General features: G+C 41.7%; 1 protein-coding gene across 1 annotated transcript in view; it reads right to left on the reverse strand.

The window, feature by feature from the left end:
* The window catches only part of RFX7 (regulatory factor X7), a 27,695-nt gene extending 5,329 nt beyond the window's left edge, over positions 1-22,366 (reverse strand). The window contains 8 exon segments of the mRNA XM_005419667.3: positions 1-1,967; positions 2,859-3,154; positions 5,422-5,629; positions 6,315-6,399; positions 8,199-8,315; positions 14,279-14,401; positions 15,183-15,265; positions 22,332-22,366. Coding sequence (XP_005419724.1) covers positions 1-1,967; positions 2,859-3,154; positions 5,422-5,629; positions 6,315-6,399; positions 8,199-8,315; positions 14,279-14,388 — 2,783 coding nt within the window. The 5' untranslated portion in view covers positions 14,389-14,401; positions 15,183-15,265; positions 22,332-22,366.
* Positions 22,367-23,371: the final 1,005 nt, after the last annotated feature.

Genomic DNA, 23,371 nt, shown 5'->3' on the forward strand with positions numbered 1-23,371 from the left:
ACACTGCTGCTGCAGTTGGAATGGGGTGTGCCAATGGGCGTGTGCCGGCTGCTTCCGAGGGCACTGTCTACGGGAGTCGTCTGAGCCAGCCTTGAACAAGGGCTCTCTCGAGACATGTTCTGAGATCCAGCAATCATTTCGGAGGTGGGTGTTGGAGTCGGGGTGGGAGTGGGAGTTGGGGTGGGAGTGGGGGTGGGAGTGTGAATTGGAGTGCTGTTGTTATGGATCGAATGGTAAAAGTGCGTACTGCTTGGATGAGATGATACGGGAGCTCCTTGAGCTGCAGCCTGACTCTGAAGTGCCATTCCTAGACAACCACTATAAGCATGGGAATTATTCATGGACATTTGCTCCTCCATGAGCACCAGCTCCTCCACAATGCTGTCCTGGGTAAGGTCGTCATCAAATGAAAAGAAGTTTTCATTTGACTGAGGGACTGTATGCTCAAACTCTTTCAGCTCAGACTGCAGAGGTAACTGATTTGAAGACTGTGCTTGTATTTGATCCAAGGAGTCCTGGATCTGGCTCTGTAACTGCTGGCTGTACACATCCTGCTGCATACCTTCGCAGTGCACCGGCTCCCACGATGATTCTTGTAGCTCACCAGAGCCAGAGTGCCCAGCAATACTCATAACACTGATATCTTGCTGCTGATCACAATTCACAGATGCAAAATCAGAGGTTTTGGTGATATGGTGCCATGTATTTGGGTTAAAGCTGCCATCAGATTTTGAATCATTTTCTATGATAAACAAGTTTCCTTCCAATTTTACTTTTATATCTGGAGATGATGCTGATGCAAGCTGCTGTTCTAAAGCAGGATCACAGGTATTTAAATTGGTGCTCAAAGAAAGGTCTGTTGCTAAGTTTGCAGCAGCTGTAGGAGGTACAGGTACGGTCACAGGTACCTTGATGGGAACTTGAGCAAGCGTTGCTGTATTGTCACTGTTAGCTATTGATCCAACCTTCAGAGCCTTCTTAACATTGTTTGCTTTTTGACCCTCCACGGCATTACCAGTTGCAAACTGCTCCACTAGTGGTTTCTTTACAGGTGGTAACTGGGAATCCTGAAGTGTGGAAGGTTGTCGCTTTCTTGGACTTTTAGTGCATGTTTTGTCTTTAATAATAGACTCAACAGTAGGAGGTGAATTGATGCTGGTGCTGGACAAGTTTTGACTGGCAACTGTGAGCTTAAGAGTGCTTTGATTATTGCCTGCTGAAGAAACTGGTGTGATTTCATCAGACTGTGTCTTATATTTGGTCCCTGCTTCTTCAGCTTCCTGATCACAGCCCTTACCTGGTTTTAGCTCCATGACATCATCCGTTGAAACCTTCAAGGCTGCAACCTCAAAATTAATTAGCTGTGCAGGAGGCAGGTCAGGGGTTGCCTTTATGGATTTGGACACGTCAGAACTCTCTTGGCCCTGTGCAGAGTTCTCATCCAGCAATGCTTCTGGTTCTGTTTTGATCTTGACTGCAGGTGTAGCTGCAGCAGTGCTAGGCTTGGATCCTGGAGACTGAAGTGAAACAACAGATCCATTTTTGATCTGTGGACCAGTCCTCCCTTCTTCCACTGCTCCTGCACTAGTGCTAACTGAAGGTGTCTGTTTGACGGGCACACTACTGCTGCTTGGGGCGAGAGATATTGCTGTCATTTTTACCACGTTTAAGGAATTCACGTGTGGAGCTGGCACAACAGTCTTGATTGGGCTACTGGTAAATAGCACCGTGGTGGGAGAGCGGATGGTGAGAGCACTGGTGTTTGCTGGCTTGGGTAAGATCTGTGGGTAGCGATGCCGGGCAGAGCGGTCACCAACGGGGCTAGCAGGAACGTTCTGGGGAGTCTTTGGTGGCTGCTTGACTGATTGCATGTGCTGAGTGACCACCTGAACGTTGAGCGGCAGGACCTTGCTGTCAGACGATCCCATAGGACTTGGAGAAGTCACCAACTGCCTGGTTCTTGGCACCTGTAAAGAGAGAAAAAGGAAAGGTGTGGTGAAGTGAGAGGTCCCCAAGCCCACACATGACCTCAGCCCCAGGCATTTCAAAGGTGAAAGACAACATAGCTCAATACACCAAAGCTAGTGAATATCAGTTTGAAACAAAATAAGCTCTTCTACTTGTCGATAATTTATATTTCTCTGCCTAAGGATTGGTAGACAGACATATGCCTCCTATTTTTAAGGCATGAGGCACTGGTGTATACACTGCTCTTCTGCTAATGAAAGGGTCATTCTCATACAATCCTTCACCACCTGGGACAAAAAGACTGACATACAAAGGCTAAAGAGGAGAGGATGTGTTCAAAATACTGCTCATTGTTAAGGTTTCAGAAGTGAGTTAAATACAAACTCACTATCAGGCAGAAAAAATGGCTTACCCATCAAAATGAACAGCACAGCGAACATCTTAACACCAAATAACATTCCTGTACTCCCTAGCCCAATTTTATAAGGCTGAAAGACAAAAAATGTTCTGTACTACAGACATGCATTCAAAATAAAATTGTACCTGTCCCTAAATGCACTGCGCCAATGAAAAGCAATTTAGATTCCAAATTAGGGCCTCAGTGACCCACACAAGTGGCGTCAGCTCTCTCATCTGGTTAAACTTCATGTCAAGGCTTGCTTTAATGACTTCAAAGATGAACTTGCCCTATGTTACATGATCAGAATTCTGCTGCCTCTGTATCAACCCTGTAACTAACGTGCTATAACACAACAGAGACAGAAAAGCATCGAGGCACCCAAGTCTTTGAATGGAAACTGTTCTAATCCACTGACACTGCTGCTTGGTTACTGGCAATGTACAACCTTTTCACATGGTGGATTCTCTAGAGAATTGCTGGAGAGCATTACCGGTATGGGGCTGGGGACAGCAGCCACAACAATGCCAATAGGTGGAGGGGACAGGATGGCAGGACTTCCATTAGATATACTGGTCACACCGTTGGTTGCAGTGCCTTCTGTTTTCTTTACTGGAGACTCTCCTGGCAAAGGAGACTGCAGTTTCTGTTCTTGCTGCTTCTTCTGGATCTTACGCTGCAGCTGCTGCTTAGCATCAACAGGAGATGGCAGAGTTTTCACTTGTGGTTGAAAAGAATTACTTTCAGCAGTAGGTATAAAAGCTGAGGGCTGGGGGATCCCTTTTATTCCTGAAAACAAAAGAAGGAGAATGAATTACAACCAAACATATCCTGTCTGCTGTGGTGCCACTTCTACATCTAACAGAGATTATCTGGCACGCATCTCCAAAACCGTTCTGGGAACACCTCCTCCATGAACTGCTCCCATCCACTTAATGTTTAAATCTATTCAGCTTCAGTTTATTCCCACATTTGTGACAAAACCTCTGTCTTTTAGACAAGCTGGGCATTAGCTGCTAAAATACTCTTGTTTCTAATAATGTGAAATGGCACCTTGTGTGTCAGCACAATCTCAGCCCGGTGCACTTCACTGAACGGGCAGCAGAGGGCGGCGGGCACGCTTCAGATGAGCCTTTAAAATCCAGCACGTGCCGTGGTTTTGTTACCTGTTCTAAGGCAGCTTTACATGAAAAACGTTTCCAGAAAGCTACGGGTCTGTGTCACAGAGGAGCAGCTTTGAGTATATGACATTATCTAATGGCCAAGGCATTAAATACAACGCATCTAATATCAGAATGGATGCAAACCTCTGTGTGACCAGGGATAATGGGGGAAAATGGCAAAAGGACAAGTGTTCAGGAAAAAAAAAAGAAAAAAAGAAGAAAAAGTTCAAAAAACAATGGAAATTGGAATGGGTGAACATTTTTTTCTGGAGAAATTACTTTGCTGATTACAAAGTAGGCAAGTGCCGCTTTCATGGAGAAAACAGACTTAGTGTCCTCTGTGCAGCTAGCACTAATTTCCCTCACAAAATCACATCACATTTATAATCTTCTGTTTATTAACAATCAAGAGGATTAGCATGCTCTTTAGAGACCAAATAACCTTGCTGAACTACCCCTTTAGAAATGCTTATCATAATTTCATTCACACTTTGAGGTTAGAGAGTTTTAAAATTACTCCTAATTATAAATTAATCAACACCATTTTAACTACATTACTAGTTTTACTGATACTAATTTTACAATACTAAACCCAAGTATTTGGTTTTGATGGCCAGCACATCCTTAGGAACTTGTGATCTGGAAGCCCACTCTCTCAGCAGCGGTCTGGCATGTACCATGAGAGGTTCAATGTCACAACATGTTTCCACTTCCACAATTTCTTCTTCACAGAGCAGTGAAATGCCCAAATATATTACAATTACTGGCACACAGTTCTTCTATATGGGCAAGTAATATTGATAAGGAAAAAACCCTCAAACTTTTCTTTTGAGGGTAAAAGTTGGTTTTTTCTCAGTTAGTGCACAGAGACACTGTAGTTCCCTACAAGAGGAATGGAATTGTTTTTGTCATGCTAGGAAGAACCTCATCTAAAATGACCATCCAAGCCATAGAGGCATGCACTGGAGGTAACTGCCCTTTTCCTTGAAGGAAACCATCTTCCTTGAAGGAAGTAAGGAGGGGAAGCTACATGAGTTGAAGAGCTGTCCATATACCAAGTGTCCCTTCTAGCAGCATGGCAAGCAGAACAAATGCAGCCAAGGTGTTAGGTCACAGTGGAGCACACAAGGAGCAAAACCCACCACTGGCACCTGTCAGGTCCAAGTTGGAATAAAGGAAAAAGAGCTGGAAGGAAAAAGAACATGATCCAGAAGGGGATCACCTGAACACCACTCTCCATTAAAAACTGTCTCAAGAGGTTGGCCTTGATCTGAAGACAAGCCTATTTATATTTAGCTTGATAGGCCTAGTCAGAACTTCTCAGAGGCAAGTCTGGGGGCATGTTGTGCACCTGCATTTCCCTTCTCATCCTTCATTTTTGTAATTTATTTTATCCACAGTCAGCAAAACACACTAAATGATTGACTGATTTTGAGCATGCAGAAGGAAACAAACCACACCAAAAAATCTGCTCTTGACAGAAAATTGTTTCCAAACTAGAGCAAGTTAGCAGACAGAAACACAGCTACACCAGCAGTCTACCTACAAACCAGCATTGTAACAGTACCAAACTCCTGTTCCAGCCAAGTATGTAAGTTCAGCACAATTACTCACACACCCTGAAGTGCTTTAAAAGACCAGGATCCTCACCAGAGGAATGGGAGGATCACCACCTAAACCTGAGACCAGTGCTGATTTTCAGATCTTTACCCAGACTACCAGCAAGAACAGTAATTTTCAGCAATGTGACTAAAATCACATAAATGAATGCTGAATGCTCAGAGTCAGTGTTAAGGTTTACCCTGAAGAGTAGAGAAGTGCTTTCTCAAACCAAGCTGTTACTACTCTCCACAGGAAGATCCCCCATTTCACCATTCAGCATTATCTCATTACCTGCTGGTGCCCCTGCCATTACTGTTAAAGCTGCCATTGACTTGGTACCAATATAGTGACTTTTGACAAGGAAACGAGCCAATTCCAAGACTGTATCAAAGGGCTGGCTCAGCACTTTCTGGGCCCATTCACAAACAAGGCGGCAGGCTGCAGACACGACTTCCTCATCGGCACTTTGCAGCTGCCCCGACGGCTCTGCTCCATCCAACTAAACCAAACAAACAAAGGAGGAAAGGTTACTTACATTAACAAGGGTCATTAAGGCACGAAAACAAAAACAGAACACAAATTATTATCCGAATCACACCAGAAGCTGGAGTAGTGTTCCAATTTTACATGAAATTATGAAAATGAGATCACAACATTGGTATCTTTCAAAATTAAATGTCTTAACAATAATCTGTGGGTTGTTCCCAAAGGCATTATATGGAATTGACATTTCCGGAAGAAAATCACAGACAGAATCCTAATATTTGGAGCACCAACAATTCATTTCCCCTGTATCCAGAATCTTGTCAACTCAGTAGTCACTATTACCCAGGAACTGTTTCTTTCACTGGGGTATCTCTTCCCTAGCACTGACTTAAAAAAAAATACAGTAAAAGCAAAACAGAATCAGAGTTTAAAATATGTATATGGTAGATAGGAACACTGTGGATATCTACCTCACCTCTCAAATTCGTTTAAGAATATTGCAATTCATCATGAACTTTACAGAAAAAAAAATTAAACAACTCAAAAATAATAAGAATCATAAAGAATATAAGAAACATAAAGAAAAATCTTAAAAGCTGCATAGATCTTCACTTTGTTTTGAAAAGTTCTGACAGAAAAACAGCATAATAAATGCTAACTTGCAGAAATAGATATAAATAAGCAAATATATATCATACCCCATCTCCAGTTTTATGAAAGTCAAGGTTGGGCAGTGTTGGCATATGCACAAAAGCCTTCTTCCTCAGTCCACTGTAGCAATATGTGAGCAACAATTAAGGTCTACATTGTCTGCTTGTTAGCTGGGGGATAGGAAAGAAGAGCAGTAATTCCTCTGATAACCCTCATAAGCTTCAAAAGCCAACTCAACACAGAACTAAGAATTCCTGTCATTAGCATGATCTCACAGCCAGTGAGAATCAAAAGTCCATCAATGGCTGAATTCTTGGCTAGGTAATTGGGTTTCTCAATCCATGCAGAGATGCTGGGTACGATTCATTTCATTTGATGACTTAGAACAAGCACTGAACCATTCCAGGCAGCTTCAACTAGCTACTCAACATTCAAATCATTAACATGAATTTTGACTAAACTCTCTTTCTAAAACAAGATGGGAGAATTAAGAAAAAAAAAGAAAAATAGTTAATCACTATTAAAAAATGCATTCTCGAACTTAGGTTCTACTTTGTTTCCTTCTCCTGAAGGACTTCCTCAAACTGAAGTTTCCCAGGACAAAATAAAGTGCCCAATGAGTGCATTTCTTCCTAAGATTTCACACTATTTTTGATGCACTCTCTCCTCAGCCATAATAATTTTTCTGTGAAAATATAAAGACCCAGACTTTTTCTTACACCGATCTCATCAAATCGGTACACAAAAATATGCTCCCTTTATTATGTGTACTCACTTGTTTATAGGTCTAAAAATCAAATCAGCCTTTTATTTCCAATCCACAGCATCAGTCTGGGAGTTCAAACACAGTGTCTTTTCTCCATGATACAAAAATCCTTTCCAGGATCACTAATTTTTCACATTCTGTAAACATGTCTGGATTCTTTCCTAAGTCATGTAGTTTGCAATTGCTTGCATTAACCTGGATGGAGCATAATTACAGTAAAAGAAATCTAAGGAGCCTGGGAATTATGGTAGGTGTGAGACAAGGTCACATTTTCATCATTCTGAATTAGAAACATTGAAAATAGAACTTAAAGAGATCCCCTGGGTCAAGCTACAATTACATCGTATGAGTTCTTCCTTAAGACTTCTCTAGCTCTATCCAAACACGAGCACTAAGTTTCAGATTTCATTGCTAGATAATCCAACACTGTATTTCATGAAACAGTTTAACTGACACAAAAGTTCTCCATTTACTACAGCATGGAAGGTTTTTTTCCCCTCAATGGAAGACAAGCAATTCTGGGCTGCCTGCTAGCATTTAATTGCCTAAGTGCATGCTTCAAGTGAGACCTGGCAAAGGCCAGTATCACAGCACATCCATATCATTACTGTTACTTCTTTTGAGTGGGTTTTAATTAGGGCCTACGAGCACCTCAATGCCTTTTAGCCTTTTCATGCTCTCCCTCCCCCACTTACTGCAAGGGTTTTGCCCACCCAGCACATCAGGATGCAGTGAGAGCCAGCCCTGGGGAATGCAGCAGGTAGGGCATTATTTCACCATGGCTTCTATGGGCTCTCATGGGAAGGTACAATTCTCAGCTCAGAAAAGAAAAAATTCTGACTGATGAAAAAACTAGTTTAAAAATCACTAACAGTTTTTGTTCCTTTATTCCAATATCTCTCTTTGCACTAAATGATAAAACTTTTTTGATGTCTTGCTGCTGTGACAACTAAGCGTCAGAACCTAAATTTAAATACTTGTTTCCAAAGTTACATCTTGCAACCGAACACTACTGCAGCTAATAATTTTTAAAGAACGTTGGAAAAGTGTCGGCATTTTTTATTCAACATTACTTCTACATTTAGCCGGCAGTTAAGCCACAACGACAGATGTTCTCCAGGCAAGAGCTGAACAAGTTTCTGAGAAGCGTTCTAGCAAAGGATATTTTGATTTGCCTCTTGTGCCTAGACGACGGGCCTTCATATTTGGAAAGACATTTTTCATGATCTTTCCAAAGTCAGCAGCACTTAATGGGTGGTAGCCAAGATTGTCACAATAGCTCCTGCAACAAAAAGAAAGAAAGCGTGAATGGAATCGTAGTTAATGCAAGAGGCCAGCCTACACGCTAGACTCCAAAGGTTTTCAAAAGAAACACTTATCCCCGTCCATATTTAGAACCACATTTAACATTAATGAAGCTATCCACAACGAATTGAACACATTAAAAATGTATAAACAGAGCTATTAATATCATAGGTTTTGCCTTGTTCTCTACTGAGTTCAAAGACAAGTCATGTGGAGACATAACAAGCAGTGGCACTATCTAGAGCACAGCTGAGATTTACTCCACGTCTGGGTTTGAAGCATACGTTTCAATTCACATATTTCAGGACATAATAAAGCAGAGTCCCTGTTCTAGCCAGAAGCACAGCTTGAGTGTGGTAAGGCCTGCAGGAATATTTGAAAAGCAGTAGGTAAGAGATGTGTCAGTGTCCAGAGAAAGATTCTGCATATACAACTTCTATTTAATAGACCTCAACAGAACTAAACTTAAAAGATGCCTTCCCAGGGAACCAGCTTTATAGGTGTAACATAAGCACATATTGAGGACCCAGTCCTCCTACTAATGTGGCTCTATTGAACCATGAGCTGCTTGATTATAGATAACCCTATTTAACTGTCCTAAATTAACAGAGATTCCAACTGCTGCAAATGAAGATTGCCATGCAGCTCAGTATACAACATGAGAAGATGTAGGGCAATAAAGAAACAAAATGTAATTATTTTGCTATCTTTACTTGTTCTAGTAAAATTGGAAGGCAGGTAACAGTGCCCTTCTCAAAAACAGCAAAAGGAATTCTGTTTCAGCACATGAGACATTTAAAAAATACGTTCTTGAGGCAGAGAACAAGAACTGTTGATTTTGCTGCAAAAGGTGAATGTTCTGGAAAATCAGAAACAGAAGGCAAAGGAGAAAACCAGGACCTGCTCTGGAAGTGCTTAAGGCAGCACGAAGACAGCAACTCCCTGCACTGTTACACAGACATTAATGTGCTGTGGCCTAAAATGCACCAGTAAAAAACCTTCTCAGTGAGATTCCCAACAGCCACAGCATCAACAGGAGATAGCAACGACCTCGTTTCCTGTGAGAAGTCCTACCAGCAATACACAAAACCAACCTGCCTCTGAAAAGGTGACTGTACATGATCAGTGTGGTTACCACCAAGAGTGCAGAGAAACAATGACTTCACAGCCCACAGCTGCCTCTAATCAGGTGCACACACACAAACCAACCTCAGAAAGTCAGGCAGATGCAAAGCAAAAGCAGCAGTCTGAAACAGATGCTTCACCCCCAGCATCACCTAGGAACAATCTGCATCCCAGTGGGCCAGTCAAAATGTCTTCTCTTCAAGTTGTAGCTCTGTAGAAAGCTGCATGTATTTCTTGAGATACTTCCACTACCTTACCTTCTCAGTAAAAATATTGATTACTACAGAGCAAGTATCTGCTGCTTTCACCCTGGCTGTATGTTGGTATCCTCCACTTGGAGAGTACCACCACAAATTTAATGTTTTTGATGAAGACTAACAGCAACATTTACACTCTTAGGTGCTGACACTCCCCTGCAGAGCCTCCTCACCACATCCAAACCAGAAGACAATGCCTACAACTGGTACACAGTCAGGCATCAGTCTAGTTTCTATGGAACATCAAGAAGCTTTATATGCAATTTCTATACCAACACATTTCATTTCAACATATGTCACTCACAGAAGCTGGTTTCCAGATATGTCCCTTTGAAGTTATTACAAAGGAATTCCTCGCTGCCTCACTGTACCCTCACAGGAATCAGGCATTGCTCCATGTTTAATAAATAGATCTCTGTGTGCTTTTTGTCCCTAGCATCTTGCCAGGCCTCCATGGATTCAAACTTCAGTCTGAAAATTCCTGAATGGAGGGTCTTTGTTGCTTACTGATGCTGATTACAAGACTTTAAATCTTAAATATCATTCAAAGGAAGACTCTCTGAATTTCTCTGCCATAGACAGCAGTATCTTTGATTGAAACTCAACAATGTCAGCAAAATAAAGTAAAAAAAACAACAAAAAAAACCCAAACTAGCAAAAGACCAGGATGAGGGACCTATTGTTAACTTCAAAGTTAACATTATTTCCCCCTTAAGAGAAAATAAATAAATTAAAAGGGAATAAAATTATCAATTCCTCAAGTCTAGCACATCTGCTGTAAGCCAATCACTTCCTAGCAGCAAGAACATACAGTCTAAATGGTCCCCTCATATCCACAGTGGAAGCTCCTGCAAGCCTGTAAATTCTGAGCTATCAGTATTATCATGGAATTTCAGCCTTCAGACAGATCATCCTCCATGGCCCTTCCCCCTCCTGGCTTGGTGGAGAACCCTCCACGTCCATCTGTGGTCTCTCATTGACTTGACAGGACATAGCAGGAGTCTCTCCCCTGAAGCTCTTCTCTCTGCTCCTTGCACTCTTGGCACATGGCTGAGCCCAGGAGCTGTTTTGCTCTTGGAAGTGTGGGTGGGAAACAGAGGGGGGGAGGGAAGGTCTGGGCAGAGACAGGAATGACAACGGACATGCGGTTGCTTTGTTCCTTTGTACAGAGCTCCCCATCATGATAAGCAGAAAAGGCTTTTTTTTGGGGGGGTAAAATCTTCGAATTGAATGTACTCCAGACATAAAATACACCGAATTAAAACACACAAAAAAATTAACCTAGAAGCTGATGAAGAGAGGCTATGCAGCCCAGCTTACACAGCTTCCTGGGCAGAAAAAATCAGCATGAATAGCAAATGATAAAGAACCTATTGAATGAAACAAAACAGAGTTCTTGGTTTATCCAACCCCCAAAACAACTCCAAAAATAGGTTAGAGTCAAGAACCTCATAAAGATGTAGGCTCTCATTAGACTGACAAATAATGCTGGCACATAAATGAGTCCTTATAATCAGGTAAGATAGAAACCAGATGTCTGAAAACCACTAGAGAAATGAAATTGCAGGTCAGCCTCCCAGGAGCAGCAGCAGAAGTGAGAAACAACTGTTTTAAGAGGAGTTCGATTGGCTTCCAAAGGAATTCTACGGGTAGTTGCTTAAGACATGGGACTAGACTTCGCAACACAATAGGTCCCATCCTATTCCTATCAGGGAATTTTATATAAAAACCCTGGCTAAGCACAACCCAACAAGATTAGTATGTACCTTGTGTCCTTGATGTGTTCAACAGACATGGTATATCTATACCTACTGCCTCTTCTGTGTTAGCTTCTGAATATTCTTCTAACTTGGTGGTTAATATTCTTAACACTTAGTGCTTATAATCTATGCATCAGGTGGCACCCAGTGGCCTAGCAGCCAGTAAAGCAAGGATTAATGATTTACAGACTAAAGGAAAGAGATACAGGATGACTCAAAGACCTCCTAATCCATATTAAGTGTATCAAGTGAATCTTCAGGACACCAAACTTAAATATGAATGACTTTCATCCCTTGCGTCACGGCAGCGGAAGTAAGATAAGAGAACTCAAGTGTTTACTGAAAGCTCAACAAATCATTTTGTGGGCAAGTAAGGATTTTGTCTGCATAAATACTGCAGGACTGCATTTAGATTTGAAATCTTAGTTCTCTAAACTCAGCTAAATCTACACATGGCAGCATGCAGAAGGATGTTTTCTAATAGGGACAAGATACCCAAGTAAAATTGACTTACATGAAAACACTGAAAGGATCTAATGGGAAGCAGCATCCATTGACTGCAGGCTGGATAATGTGCTGGGCACTTCCCCTTGAGCTCCCACACTTTCCAGCCTGTATTCCCACATAACTCCCAGAGGAAGATGGCAGAAGAACTTGGAGCACCTGACAGAAACCCAGCCTCTTAGAGCTCAATGTATTCTGTCAGTACAAGGAGGATCACAGCACAACAAGAGGTGAACCAGCTCCCTTCTACCTCCTTTCTAAAATTCAGCTGCAAGCTCTCAGCCTTCCCAAGTGCTACTGCCTTATATTGTGATGAATTTTAAATTTATTTTACCCCTTTCAAAAGAAAGATGAATCCACTCATTTTTATCCAGATAGAAACATGAATTCACACTTAAATTGAAGAGTAACAAAACAGAAAGAAGAGTCACTGTAGTGAATAAGCCCAGTGAGAAGGGGCTACTGAAATGTGGAGGAGCTGAAAGCACTATGAGCACTTGCCAATGGTGAACACTTGTGCAGTGCAAGCTTCTGTCTTTCCCTCTTCATAGAAAAACAATATGGAAGGTGATGCAGAAGGCTGGTAGTTTTGCAAGATTTATTTTAGCCAAAATTTATGGCAGGAATGAAGATGCTGGTATGATGCAGAAGACTTCTGAAGCCTGGCACTTTTGATTTACACATGCAGAGTGCATGAGCTTGCTTATGTGAGGTCATGCAAGATCCATCTCTGCACACAGAAAAGAGATATGGTAACTGGTTAATATAAGAGAACTGAGTTTTGTGAGGTCTTAGCACCCTTAGGTAAAGAAAAAGGACATATCAAAACTAACTCACATATTTATATGCCTGTTCCCCACATCCCACTCCAAGACTACTTCTCCTTTTGTGTGTAAGAATAGCTCACGAAAATATTCAAAGCAACTGAATGTTTTAAAAACAGAACAGAAGCTTTCAAAGGAGAACAGATTCCAAACATTTGATATTTTCCTGAATATTTGCTTACCACCCTTATTTTGTTAGGGAAAAAAAATACAATACACAAATACTTGATGCAGCTACATACAAAGCCATCCAAATTTCACACTCCACAATCTGTAGATGATGATATTTCCGGGCATCTGCAGCTTGGCACAGCATGGAAGCCAAGCAGATTTGTTGCTGAAGCAGGCCATAAATTATTAAATAAGAAATATATTTAAGAATAAGGCTCCCATCATCTCTGTGGTGCACAGCAGCTGCCGCTGTTGCTGTGTGGGCGCGGGCGCTGCTGCGCGGGGATTGGCCGCTGGGCTGTGTCTGTGCCATTGGCTGCGCTGCCCGGCTGCGGCACCGCCCCGGCCCTGCGGAGCTCACAAATAGGTGTGTGCTTGTTTATCAACCCCAGCGCCATCGTGCTTCAGCTCAATCACGGTAAAACACCTCAGCACTGAGAGTTCATTAAAAGGAGGTATTTGCAGAAGGCAGCCCTGCAATAACAATTACTGTGGGGTGAATTCTGTAGGCATTTAGGAGGTGAAGGGATTCAGCTCCCTGCAAATTACAGTAATCGTTCAGATTATGGAAATACTCATACTAGATCATAAATCTGTTATTCATCTTCAGGCAACTGGGCTGAGGATGATTATTTCTTTCCCCCTCCCCCATGGGGTATGTTCTGTAAATGAATTCAAATCCAACTTTCATCAGACAGCTCCCTCTCCCTTGCTTCTAATCGCTTTCTCATTACACGGTAGCTTTGAGACTTGACAACACAGACTCACAGTGGCCTTGGTTACTGGTTTCATACATATTCAGATATATTGTGCCTCTGTAGAAATCAGGTTTGCTGTAGGAAGGTCCAATATTTATGCATTATTCTGGAAAGAAAGGTGTGATGGGCAAGATCATATGTGCAAAACATCTGCATCTATGGGGAACAATTCAACCCCTCACCCTTGTTAAGGCAGTCACACTGGTATGTAAACAAGCAGACCAACACACATGGTAAGACAGTAACTGATGCTTTTTACCTGTGCCACTGCACAAAACAAACCCAATATTCATTCATTCACCTGATACTGATATTCACTCATTAAGAAATACTTGTACCTTTCCTTCAGCAACTGTACATGTAACGCACAATTTAAACATCACAGTCTTATCTCCAGAGGCAGTAGCAATGAATACAGTTTGCCACAGAGCAGCTACTGCACTCTCAGGTACAGCAGCATGGTCCATCACGTGTCCCACACAGCAGTGGGGGACCTGCAGAGCCAGTGTCACAGAGCTAGAGCTGTACACAGGGCACTCACTTGTACTCATCATACACCTCCTGCTTGGGCAGGGACGTCTCGGGGTGCTCCTCCAGGGTGTTGCGTATCCAGGAGAAGGCGTGCATCTGCTGGGCACGGCTGGACGACATGGACAGCTGATCACTGCAGAGACAACCAGCAGGGCTCATCAGCACATGCCTCTGTGGAGGACTTCATAACTGTCTGCCCATACAGGGGGAGAGACACCACAGACACAGGGCCTGCACCTCAGGGATTTACCTATTCCTTGAGCCTTGGGCAGTGGTTTCTCCCTCTTTCATCCACAATTTAACAGACTCCACACTTCAGTTCTTGACTGATACACAGCTGTGAGTACACAGTGACTCTTAAATTTATTATTCCTTACTGGCCACCTCTAAGCTTTTGCCCACTGAGTTTGCCAGCTGTCCTTTGGGAACATCAAGTTTTCCCAGGAGATAGTGTGCTTCCTATAGGCATCTGCCTGCTATAACCATCCTGCTGGAAGAGGTTTATTTTGTGACACTCTGATCTGCAGGCTGGTTTTCTAGAACTTCCTTTAGTCAAATGAGTGTTACCAGAAATACCATCAGTTTTTTCTTTCATCCACCATCACATTGGTGTTGCTATTTTATGACTTCATACATAAACAGTGTAGGAACAATTACACAGACTGTGAAACACTTTCTCTGATGACTCTTTCATTTCAGGATATTTATAATCACAAGCTTTTCATGCAATAAAATATTCTAAAGTTTTAAAAAAACCCAACATCTGATCTTCAGGGGAAAAAAGAGTACTTAATATTTAATAAAGGTTGCTTCTGCTACCAACATGATGTGAATGATTCCTCAGCAGTTAAGTGCCACAGGAAGTAAAGCAAGTTTTCAGTACTAGCTGTGCACTTTTACACTCACACACATACCTTTTGTCTCCATTGTTGGGACCCGAAGGCAGCTGAAGGTAGAGGTAGAGTTTCTCTAGGTCTGTAAACTTCTCAACTTCTTGCTAAATAAGGTGTTTTGGTTTGGAAAAAAAAATAAGGGAGAGAGGTAGGAGAGGAAAAAGCAAGTAAGAATAGTTGAGCTTGACAGCTAAAAACTGTTATCTGACAGTATATCCTAAATAATATAATTTCAAACAAGAATATATTTATTTATGTGAAAGAACATGACTGTGAGCACTATGTGACTGGAAATGTGATTTCCTATTTTATTTGCACACCCTCACCCACCAGAAAGCACTTGTTACAATTACAAAATTCACACGCGATAAAGGCAGAATCTGGAAAAATGTTAACAATGGATTGCTTCTGTAACCAGACATGTAACATGAAAACTTGGTCTTGTCAGAGCACACAAGAAGCACTTCTGAGAAAGCAGAATCACAACCAGCTATGCTGTAACAGCACAGAATGCCAGATGTGACCCTGCAATCCACTCTATTCAGTAATAGTTAAGAGCCATAGACTTTCATTAAGCCATTTAAAACTCTACCTATGTACATATGTACTTTTTTGTTTCCTTTGGAAATCACTTATTGAAACTGTTACTGCACACAAGCCCTTCAGTGAACATCCATCTCAGTTATGCCAGACCCCTCCTCCAGAAATACCAGCTGAGGATCAGACATGAGGGGGAGTTTTACCTGGTGACTGCAGCCAGTGATTGCTACACAGAGACTTTTGGTCATCTGAAACCAGTACATGGACTTCAAAATAGAAGGAAAATCAGAAAAATCAAAATCAGGAAAATCAGTGATAAGCTGCTCAGGGTCTGCCCAGCAGCAGGAAGCAGGGCGTTTCATTTGGGACGATGCTACAGAAGCACTGCCTGAGCTGGTGCACCAGCAGAGTTGGAGACTCACATGATCCTTTTTAAAGTCAGAATACAGCTTCTGGATTACTGCTAATTCTCTTTGTCTTTACTGGTATCTTACTGCCAACGTAACATCATCCAGAAGGAAGAGAAAAGAGGAGGGACCAACATGCAGTGAGACCTGGCTCACTTCAGCAATGAGCAGAATGGGGAGTGGGGAAACTAAAAACCTAAACTTCACTTCAAACTGGGGCTCCCTACCAGAGCTAGCCATATCCAGACCAACCTTGCTGGCACAAAACTGAGAGCAGCACATGAAAGAGGAGGTTCCACTTCTTCCTGCCTGACCCAGCCCCTGCACAAGGATTGGTGGGACAGGGTGTGCAGGGAAGGGTGCTGGCAGAGCACAGGGTCCCAATAATCCCAGCCAGCAAACCCCACCCCAGAAGGGCTGCACAGAACGGGGCCACCAGCGATGCCACAGACCTGCCCAGAGCTAAGAGAGACCCTTCCAGCAGCTCACAGGCAACAGACACTGCATGTGCTGCTTTTATAAGCTGCAGCAAACCACAACATTTTGTTGGGTTTTTTTTCCTCTGACAAACTCCTGAAATTTGCTGACACCAATTTCTGTGTGGCTCTACAGCAGCTTACACAGCAGTGGTTGGTGCTCAGACCACCAAGTATCCAGAGAGGTATTTCTTAATAATAGGTGCATTTTGTCAAATTCTCTGTTCTGCCTTTCCTGTATGACTCACAGCATTTAAATTGGTGGGTTTTCCTTTAGCAAGCTCGTTATTGCAAAGTCAACGTTCTCCAAAGAAAGAATTTGCAGAAAATTAATCATTTTTCAGAAGACAGAAATTTAACAGGAAAAAGTGCATTTCATTATTAGACATCCTCTTGTCCAAGGAACTTAGCTCTTTTTGTTTTAAATGGCAAAAGCCCAAGCAGCACACCAAAGGGCACTGTCTGGGTGGGATTACCTTGCACGGTAAGCACTAGTCCATGAGACAAAAGCATCACAGGCAAAATAAATCCCCCCCTCCTCTCCCCATGAGTCTGACACTGAAGTGAAAGACAAGTTCTCCCTTCCAAATCTATGCCTCTATGCAACACAGGAGGCAAGGTTTTAGAAGAAATATTAAACGTTTCATCAAAATACACTGCAGCAGAGGCCATTTCTGTGCCATGCTAGGAGGAAGGGGCTGTGTGGAAGGGCCCTGTCTGAGGCACTCTGCTACATGGGTCCCACCTGCCAACCCCCCTAAATAAATAAAAACAAAACAAAAAAACCCAACAACAGAGGAAAAAATGGACTGTGTTAGCAGAACCTTTTCCAAAGGATGTGAGTGAGCTGGTCACTCTCCCAGGAACAAAACTGCATCCCTACATCTGAGGCTCCTGAGGATTACAGCTGCCTCCCATCCTTGGCAGAGGCAGCTGGAGTGATGTTATCTCACTGTCTGCACTCAAACCCCACTCCTCTCCATGCCTGGCCCTAGGCAGCACTTTCTGCACAACTCCTTCAGCTTCCAGCAACAGTAGCAGGGAAGCCCTGGAAGGCAGGACCTCCTCAGAATGGGAGAGTTAAAAGAAGTCACAGGCAGTTCACAGAGGTAATCCTACCTGGCTGATAATTAGATAAACCTAAGCTTATTAGATGAGACTGAATCTATTTAGAGAAAATCATCTTAAAACTGAAGAAGTGGCAGCAAGGAGATGGAGTGTGACAGTCAGTGCAAGTAGATTTGGAAAAAACTGCATTTTGTTCAGTTAAAATTTGTTAAACAGTGTTTTGTTTAGGCTGTTTTCTCAACGTATTTCTGAAACCCTCAAAACTTGGTTACAGTCTTGATAACTACAGTCTCTTCTTCAATCTCAGCTGACATGCACCAGTTCTCAATGCTAAAGGTCTGGTGAATCCAGTAATAACTGCAGATGCTGTTACTGCAATTGTTCAAAGCATCAAGAATTTACAATTTTTTCATGCAGTCAGAATCACAGAATTTGAGAAATTGGAGGAGCACTTCAGCTGCTCTACTAGCTGACTAAGAAGAAAAAGGTTCATTCATTCTGTGTTATCCTTTGTGCTAGGTTGGATGCATATGGAAATAAATAAAAAGAAACAAGAACACAAAATAGTCTACAAATTCCCACCCCAATCCCCAAACAGGTCAACAGTGTGGAAAAAATAGGTCATTAGAGTGGAAGAGAAAAGGAATGATGCCATTTGAGTGGCATCAAAAGGAAGAATGTGATGCTGGCACCACCTTGGACAAACTCCCCTTTGTGCAGCCTGTTAAAGCTCATGCTACTGTTGTTCTAAAAACCACAGAGCCTGAGCAACGTCTGGGGAATCCTTTTCTGCTACTTAAAAAGATCTAAATAAAAATCCTGCTTGAAGTATCCTGACCTTGATTGACTGGTTCTATCACATCAGATGAAGATGGTCTAATTCTCCAAAGGCTATTTATAAACCATATTTCTTGAAGTTGCATTAGCAAAATGCACAAGCATGCTAAAGTTCTTGCAGGACTGAGGTGTAAAGGCAGCACAAAGCATTGCCTCTGGTACTCTGCTCTTCACGCATTACCTTTATTCCCTGCAACTGGAACCTTATAAAACAAAGGAAGATTCAAAGATGGGGAGCAGACAGTGTTCATACTAAGTTTTGCAACTTGGCTTCAATTTAGCCAAAAATCATCAAGCACTCAAAATACCTCCATGATCATATATTCTGAGACAGAAAAACTAAGGACAAAGAATTAAAAACCTCAAGTCACAGCTAAGCAAAGACTTTCAGTAACAGATAAAAGAACAGACATCTCTGCTATTTCTGTTTTGACAGTTACCAAATACAGATAGGTAACTACAGAAATGCACAAAATAAGTAGCAAACAAATTAAACCAACAGATCTGCTCCAAATGAATCTGTCTTTTTGCTGCCTAAGATAGACCTAGAACAAGATTTTCACTGAAACAGATACAACTTTATCATTTTAATAGGCATTTTGATTGAGCAAAATAAAACATCTGTGAAATAAACCAGGATGACCAAAATTATGTGGGGTAGGGTTTTTTGAAATTAAAATAGCAGGTTTTGATATCTGTTTCCATTCTGGGAGACACTAACTTGCCACTGCAAGTTTCTGCAGCATAAAGAGACAAAGATTTATTTGGCACAAAATGAGGTTAAGGACCTAATCTGTGCTATAGGAAACAGAGTTTATTCATGTTTCTGCTTGAAGCAGAGAACCTAGAGATCTGAACATGAATCTGAACAAAATCAAAGAATATCTTGCAGGGTTCCTGACCTTGGTGGGTTGGTTCTCTCTTCCTGGTTTTCTCTGACTGCTGATCTACTGACAGGTCACAAACATTAGTCAAGCTTGATTTCAAAGTTGTCAAAGGGGATTACCATAGGAAAACTCCAAGCAAAAAAACTGTGCTTTTTCTGGATTGTTTACCTAGTCAGGCCAAACTTTAAATAACATAGAAGAAGAATATAAGAAGAACAATCAGAAGAGCTGCTACTTCTGTAGTGTACACAGTGCAAATGTCATTCAAATTTGAACTATTTCAAATTCCATAATGAAAGTAGAATTACAGGTTATTTCTGTCCTCGAGTTTGGATAAGGGGAGCTGAAGGCCAGGGGCACTCTGCAAGCTTTATGCAAGACACTGTTTTAGAGAGCATAGACTGCTCTTAATATTTCCTTCCACATTTTGATTATTTATAGACAACCATACTCTAATCAAAGTGAAAAAGGCTGTGCCAATGGCAATGTAACCAGCACCTACTGGCAGAAAGGCCCTAAAATTTGTCATACTTCAGCAGAACAAATATCTATTATTTAACAACCAGAACTAAAAATAGCAAAGTAGTCAAGCAATCATCTCCCCATTCTAAGAATAGAGAAACAAAAAGCAAAGGTGAATTACTCTAGGTCAGATGGTTTGTTGGAAATATCACCAAGACAGAAAATAACTAATACTAAAACCACCTTTTTAATTCTAGAAAGCAGCTAATAAATACATTTGATATGCTTTATCTGAGCAGAATCCGGAACATATTTCATGTGCTAAACACTCCAAACAAGCCCTAAAAACACATGGCAGCTTTGTTCTGACAGTGGCCAAGCACAGCTGCCAAGGCTTCCTGGAGCTTCTGTCTGTCTGCTGTAGGGCCCAAGAGACAAGAGGCACCTTTGGTGCCACAGGACTGACGGACACTGCCTCAGCACACCCCACAGCAGCTCTGGTTCCCATCAATCCAGCACTGACCTCTTTTCAGAGCACTAAGGAAAGAAACCTTCTTGCTGAGTGATTATATGGAGCAAACCGTTTTAAAAATTGGGTTCAAAAGTTCACTTCGTATGTGGCTACAAATATAACAAGTGAAATCATAAGAGAATCTACTGCTAGACATGTTTACTACAGTTAAAAAGCTGTTATAATGAATTTTTAATGACTGTTTACACCACAATTCTTGCTAATTATCTTTTTTGGATTGCACAGCACACAATGATTTTCTTATGATCTCCCAGAAAGTGACAGTGTGTCGGGATGTGAGGGGTGCAGTGTAACAAGTTGAAGGCAGGTAACTCCGGACTCTTGTTTGAGCAGCTGCAGTCTCAGGGCTCTTACAGTGCCTGCTTTGCAAAGCCCTCCACACCAGGCTACTGCCATCACCTCTGCTCCTTCCTAGGGCTCTCCCTGCTGAGCTGCGTGAACCTGGCAGCCCAGGAACATTCATGTGCAGCTCTGCACATGGGAGCTGTGACTGGTGCTACCAAAGGGGGGATTCAGATCTCCACAGCCACAGCCTTTCAGTCCAACATGCAATTTTAGATTCTCTCTTGCAGCTCACAGCTTTCCAAAGCACTTAAAACCACTGAAACAATTTTGCCAGAATTCCGCTAAATTTTGATTTCCTCAAGCTATTCTGATCTTGGATTTCTCTTTTTAAAACCTGAACAGCATTAGATCTACCTTTGCTAACCTAGAGTGACTTTTCCACTGTTGACACAATTCCTCTGAACTCATCAGCAGGACAGACAAGGAGGCATCTGGAACAGAAAATTAGACCATCAGGACACTGCTGCTCCATTCCAGGTCAAAGCATGGAGACTGCTTTGTGTCCAAGACTTCTCTGCCAATCCAGTGGATGAGACCTACCCAATACCCTCAATACAAACTGATAATCCCTACCTCAGTACACAAGGTCCATAAATCTGCAGAATTTAATGCAAAAATAGTCCTAGTGTAATTTCATTTTCTTAAAACAGACTGCCAAAAGTAGATGGCTGGTAAGCCTCCTACTCATTTACTCCCTCTCCCATGCTACTTAGAAACACCTACCCCAACTCCAATTTTTTTTCTACAGAAATACCTGGTGTTAAAAGAGTTTTACAAATGCAGTTTTGCAATCTGTCCTTTTACCACTGAAGATTCACATACAAAATTAAGATCTTAAGGCATCTGTTTGGTGTTCACAAAGGTCAACAAGGAATAAAAGGGACAAAAATTACATTCTGCATCCCTATTCCCACTGGGTGCATCCAAGAACTTTTAAACAGAGGTTAAATGGGGTCCAAAGTTTGTTTGAAACACAGTAAAGCTTTAAATCTTACACAACAATAAATTAAAACATTTTATGGCAAGACAATTCAGTACCACTTGAATTAGCCTTTGATAGTGTGACTTGGAAGAGTATTCTCTGTTAGCTCAGCCATACTATTTGATAGGATCCAGATGGCTGTCTATGACACTTTTTTGTCTTATCCACTGGTACCTTTGGATGAAGTGCTGAAGGTAGCAAGTCAGGATAAGCAATCCCTTCCAGTCCTAAGATTTATTAACTCAAGACTCTGATTTAAAAAAAACTTGCAACCCGCTCACTACTAAAAACAAATAAAACCTCTTTCTGAACTAGTGCTTCCCAAAAATAATATCTTATCACTGACTAGATCCTGTTATTTTCATGCACAGATGAAGACTTTGCAATTCAAGGGCCCTCCTGCTCCAAAAAATGATCTCTCAGCCTTATGCAGCACAGCAGAGCTAAAAGGACCTGCAGTGTTGCACATTTCTGGGAAGGGACCTGAGATGGTAACTCATTTTGATCACATTTAGTGGTAGTACCTTCAAATACTGCTAAGGAAAGGCTTCATAATAGCTGTCAGTCTCCAGAGCCATCTATTTTGGTCTTGCAGCTCATTAAATATTGAAAAGCATTCTGGAGTTGTACTTACCAAAATGCAGTCCACTTTAGATTGTACAGTTTTGCTAGATGTGAGGGAAGAGAGAGAGAAGAGAAACACTGAATTAGTCTAAAATCAATGACAAAAACATTACATATTAGAATTTCTATCACTGCACTACAGGCTTTATATCTTGAAATATCCTGCTAGTCTATGGAATTTTTCTGTAGAAAGCCACCCAAACTTAACTGCTTGTTAGAATTCTTGCTTCTTGTTCTTTTACATAAGAACTGCATTTTTAAAATGAAATACCATTGCAACTATTATCCCAAGCTGCAGTGCAGCCAGGACGGATGTCACTACTTTTATTGTAGCTCTTACACAATTCAAATGCATTTGACTTGTTTATCTGTAAACACAATTAACATCCCCTTCTCCCCATGCTTCAGTAAATCCCACCACTTCAAGGCATGGATTTCTAGCTTTCCAAAGAGCTGCTACAAGGCACATAGCTGTTATTCCACTGGCAACTCTGGACTTTTCCAAGTTAGTCTCTCTACCTCCCAGCTGGCTTATTAAGACTGCACTGGGTGGGGATTCAATAGAAATATGCCAGGAATGACCTCAGTGCATGTGCCAAGGCGGGCAAACAGTATGGAACTTATTATACTTCCTATAAACACACCCATGAGCAGCTCTTGTGTTTCTTAAGGGTGCTGCACTTCACATGCTTCCTCTGACAGCATTAGTTAAAGGCATTTTATCACTGCCCTGAAGAGGAGCAGGAGGTTTCCCATACAGAAAACCCTAGCCTGAGCACATACTGAACAAGCATCAAACAATTTTTTTTTGAGTTCAGAAAGCAATTATTTTCCTGGGTAAAATAAAACATAATTCAATCTCCTTAAACAACAAAACACCTCATAGAAGCTGTTTTACTTCTGTACAGATGCTAAAAAAGCTAGACTAAGTCAGGCACCTGATGGATCTCCTAAAACTATAAGTTAGAAACAAGCAAAACAAATGGCTCTGGTGTCTGGTGGTGATAGGAACCAGCATCTGCTGTTCCATCAGATGCCCAGAGGCAGGAA

This window comes from Geospiza fortis, unplaced genomic scaffold, assembly GCF_000277835.1.
Source record: "Geospiza fortis unplaced genomic scaffold, GeoFor_1.0 scaffold171, whole genome shotgun sequence".
Classification (NCBI taxonomy): domain Eukaryota; kingdom Metazoa; phylum Chordata; class Aves; order Passeriformes; family Thraupidae; genus Geospiza; species Geospiza fortis.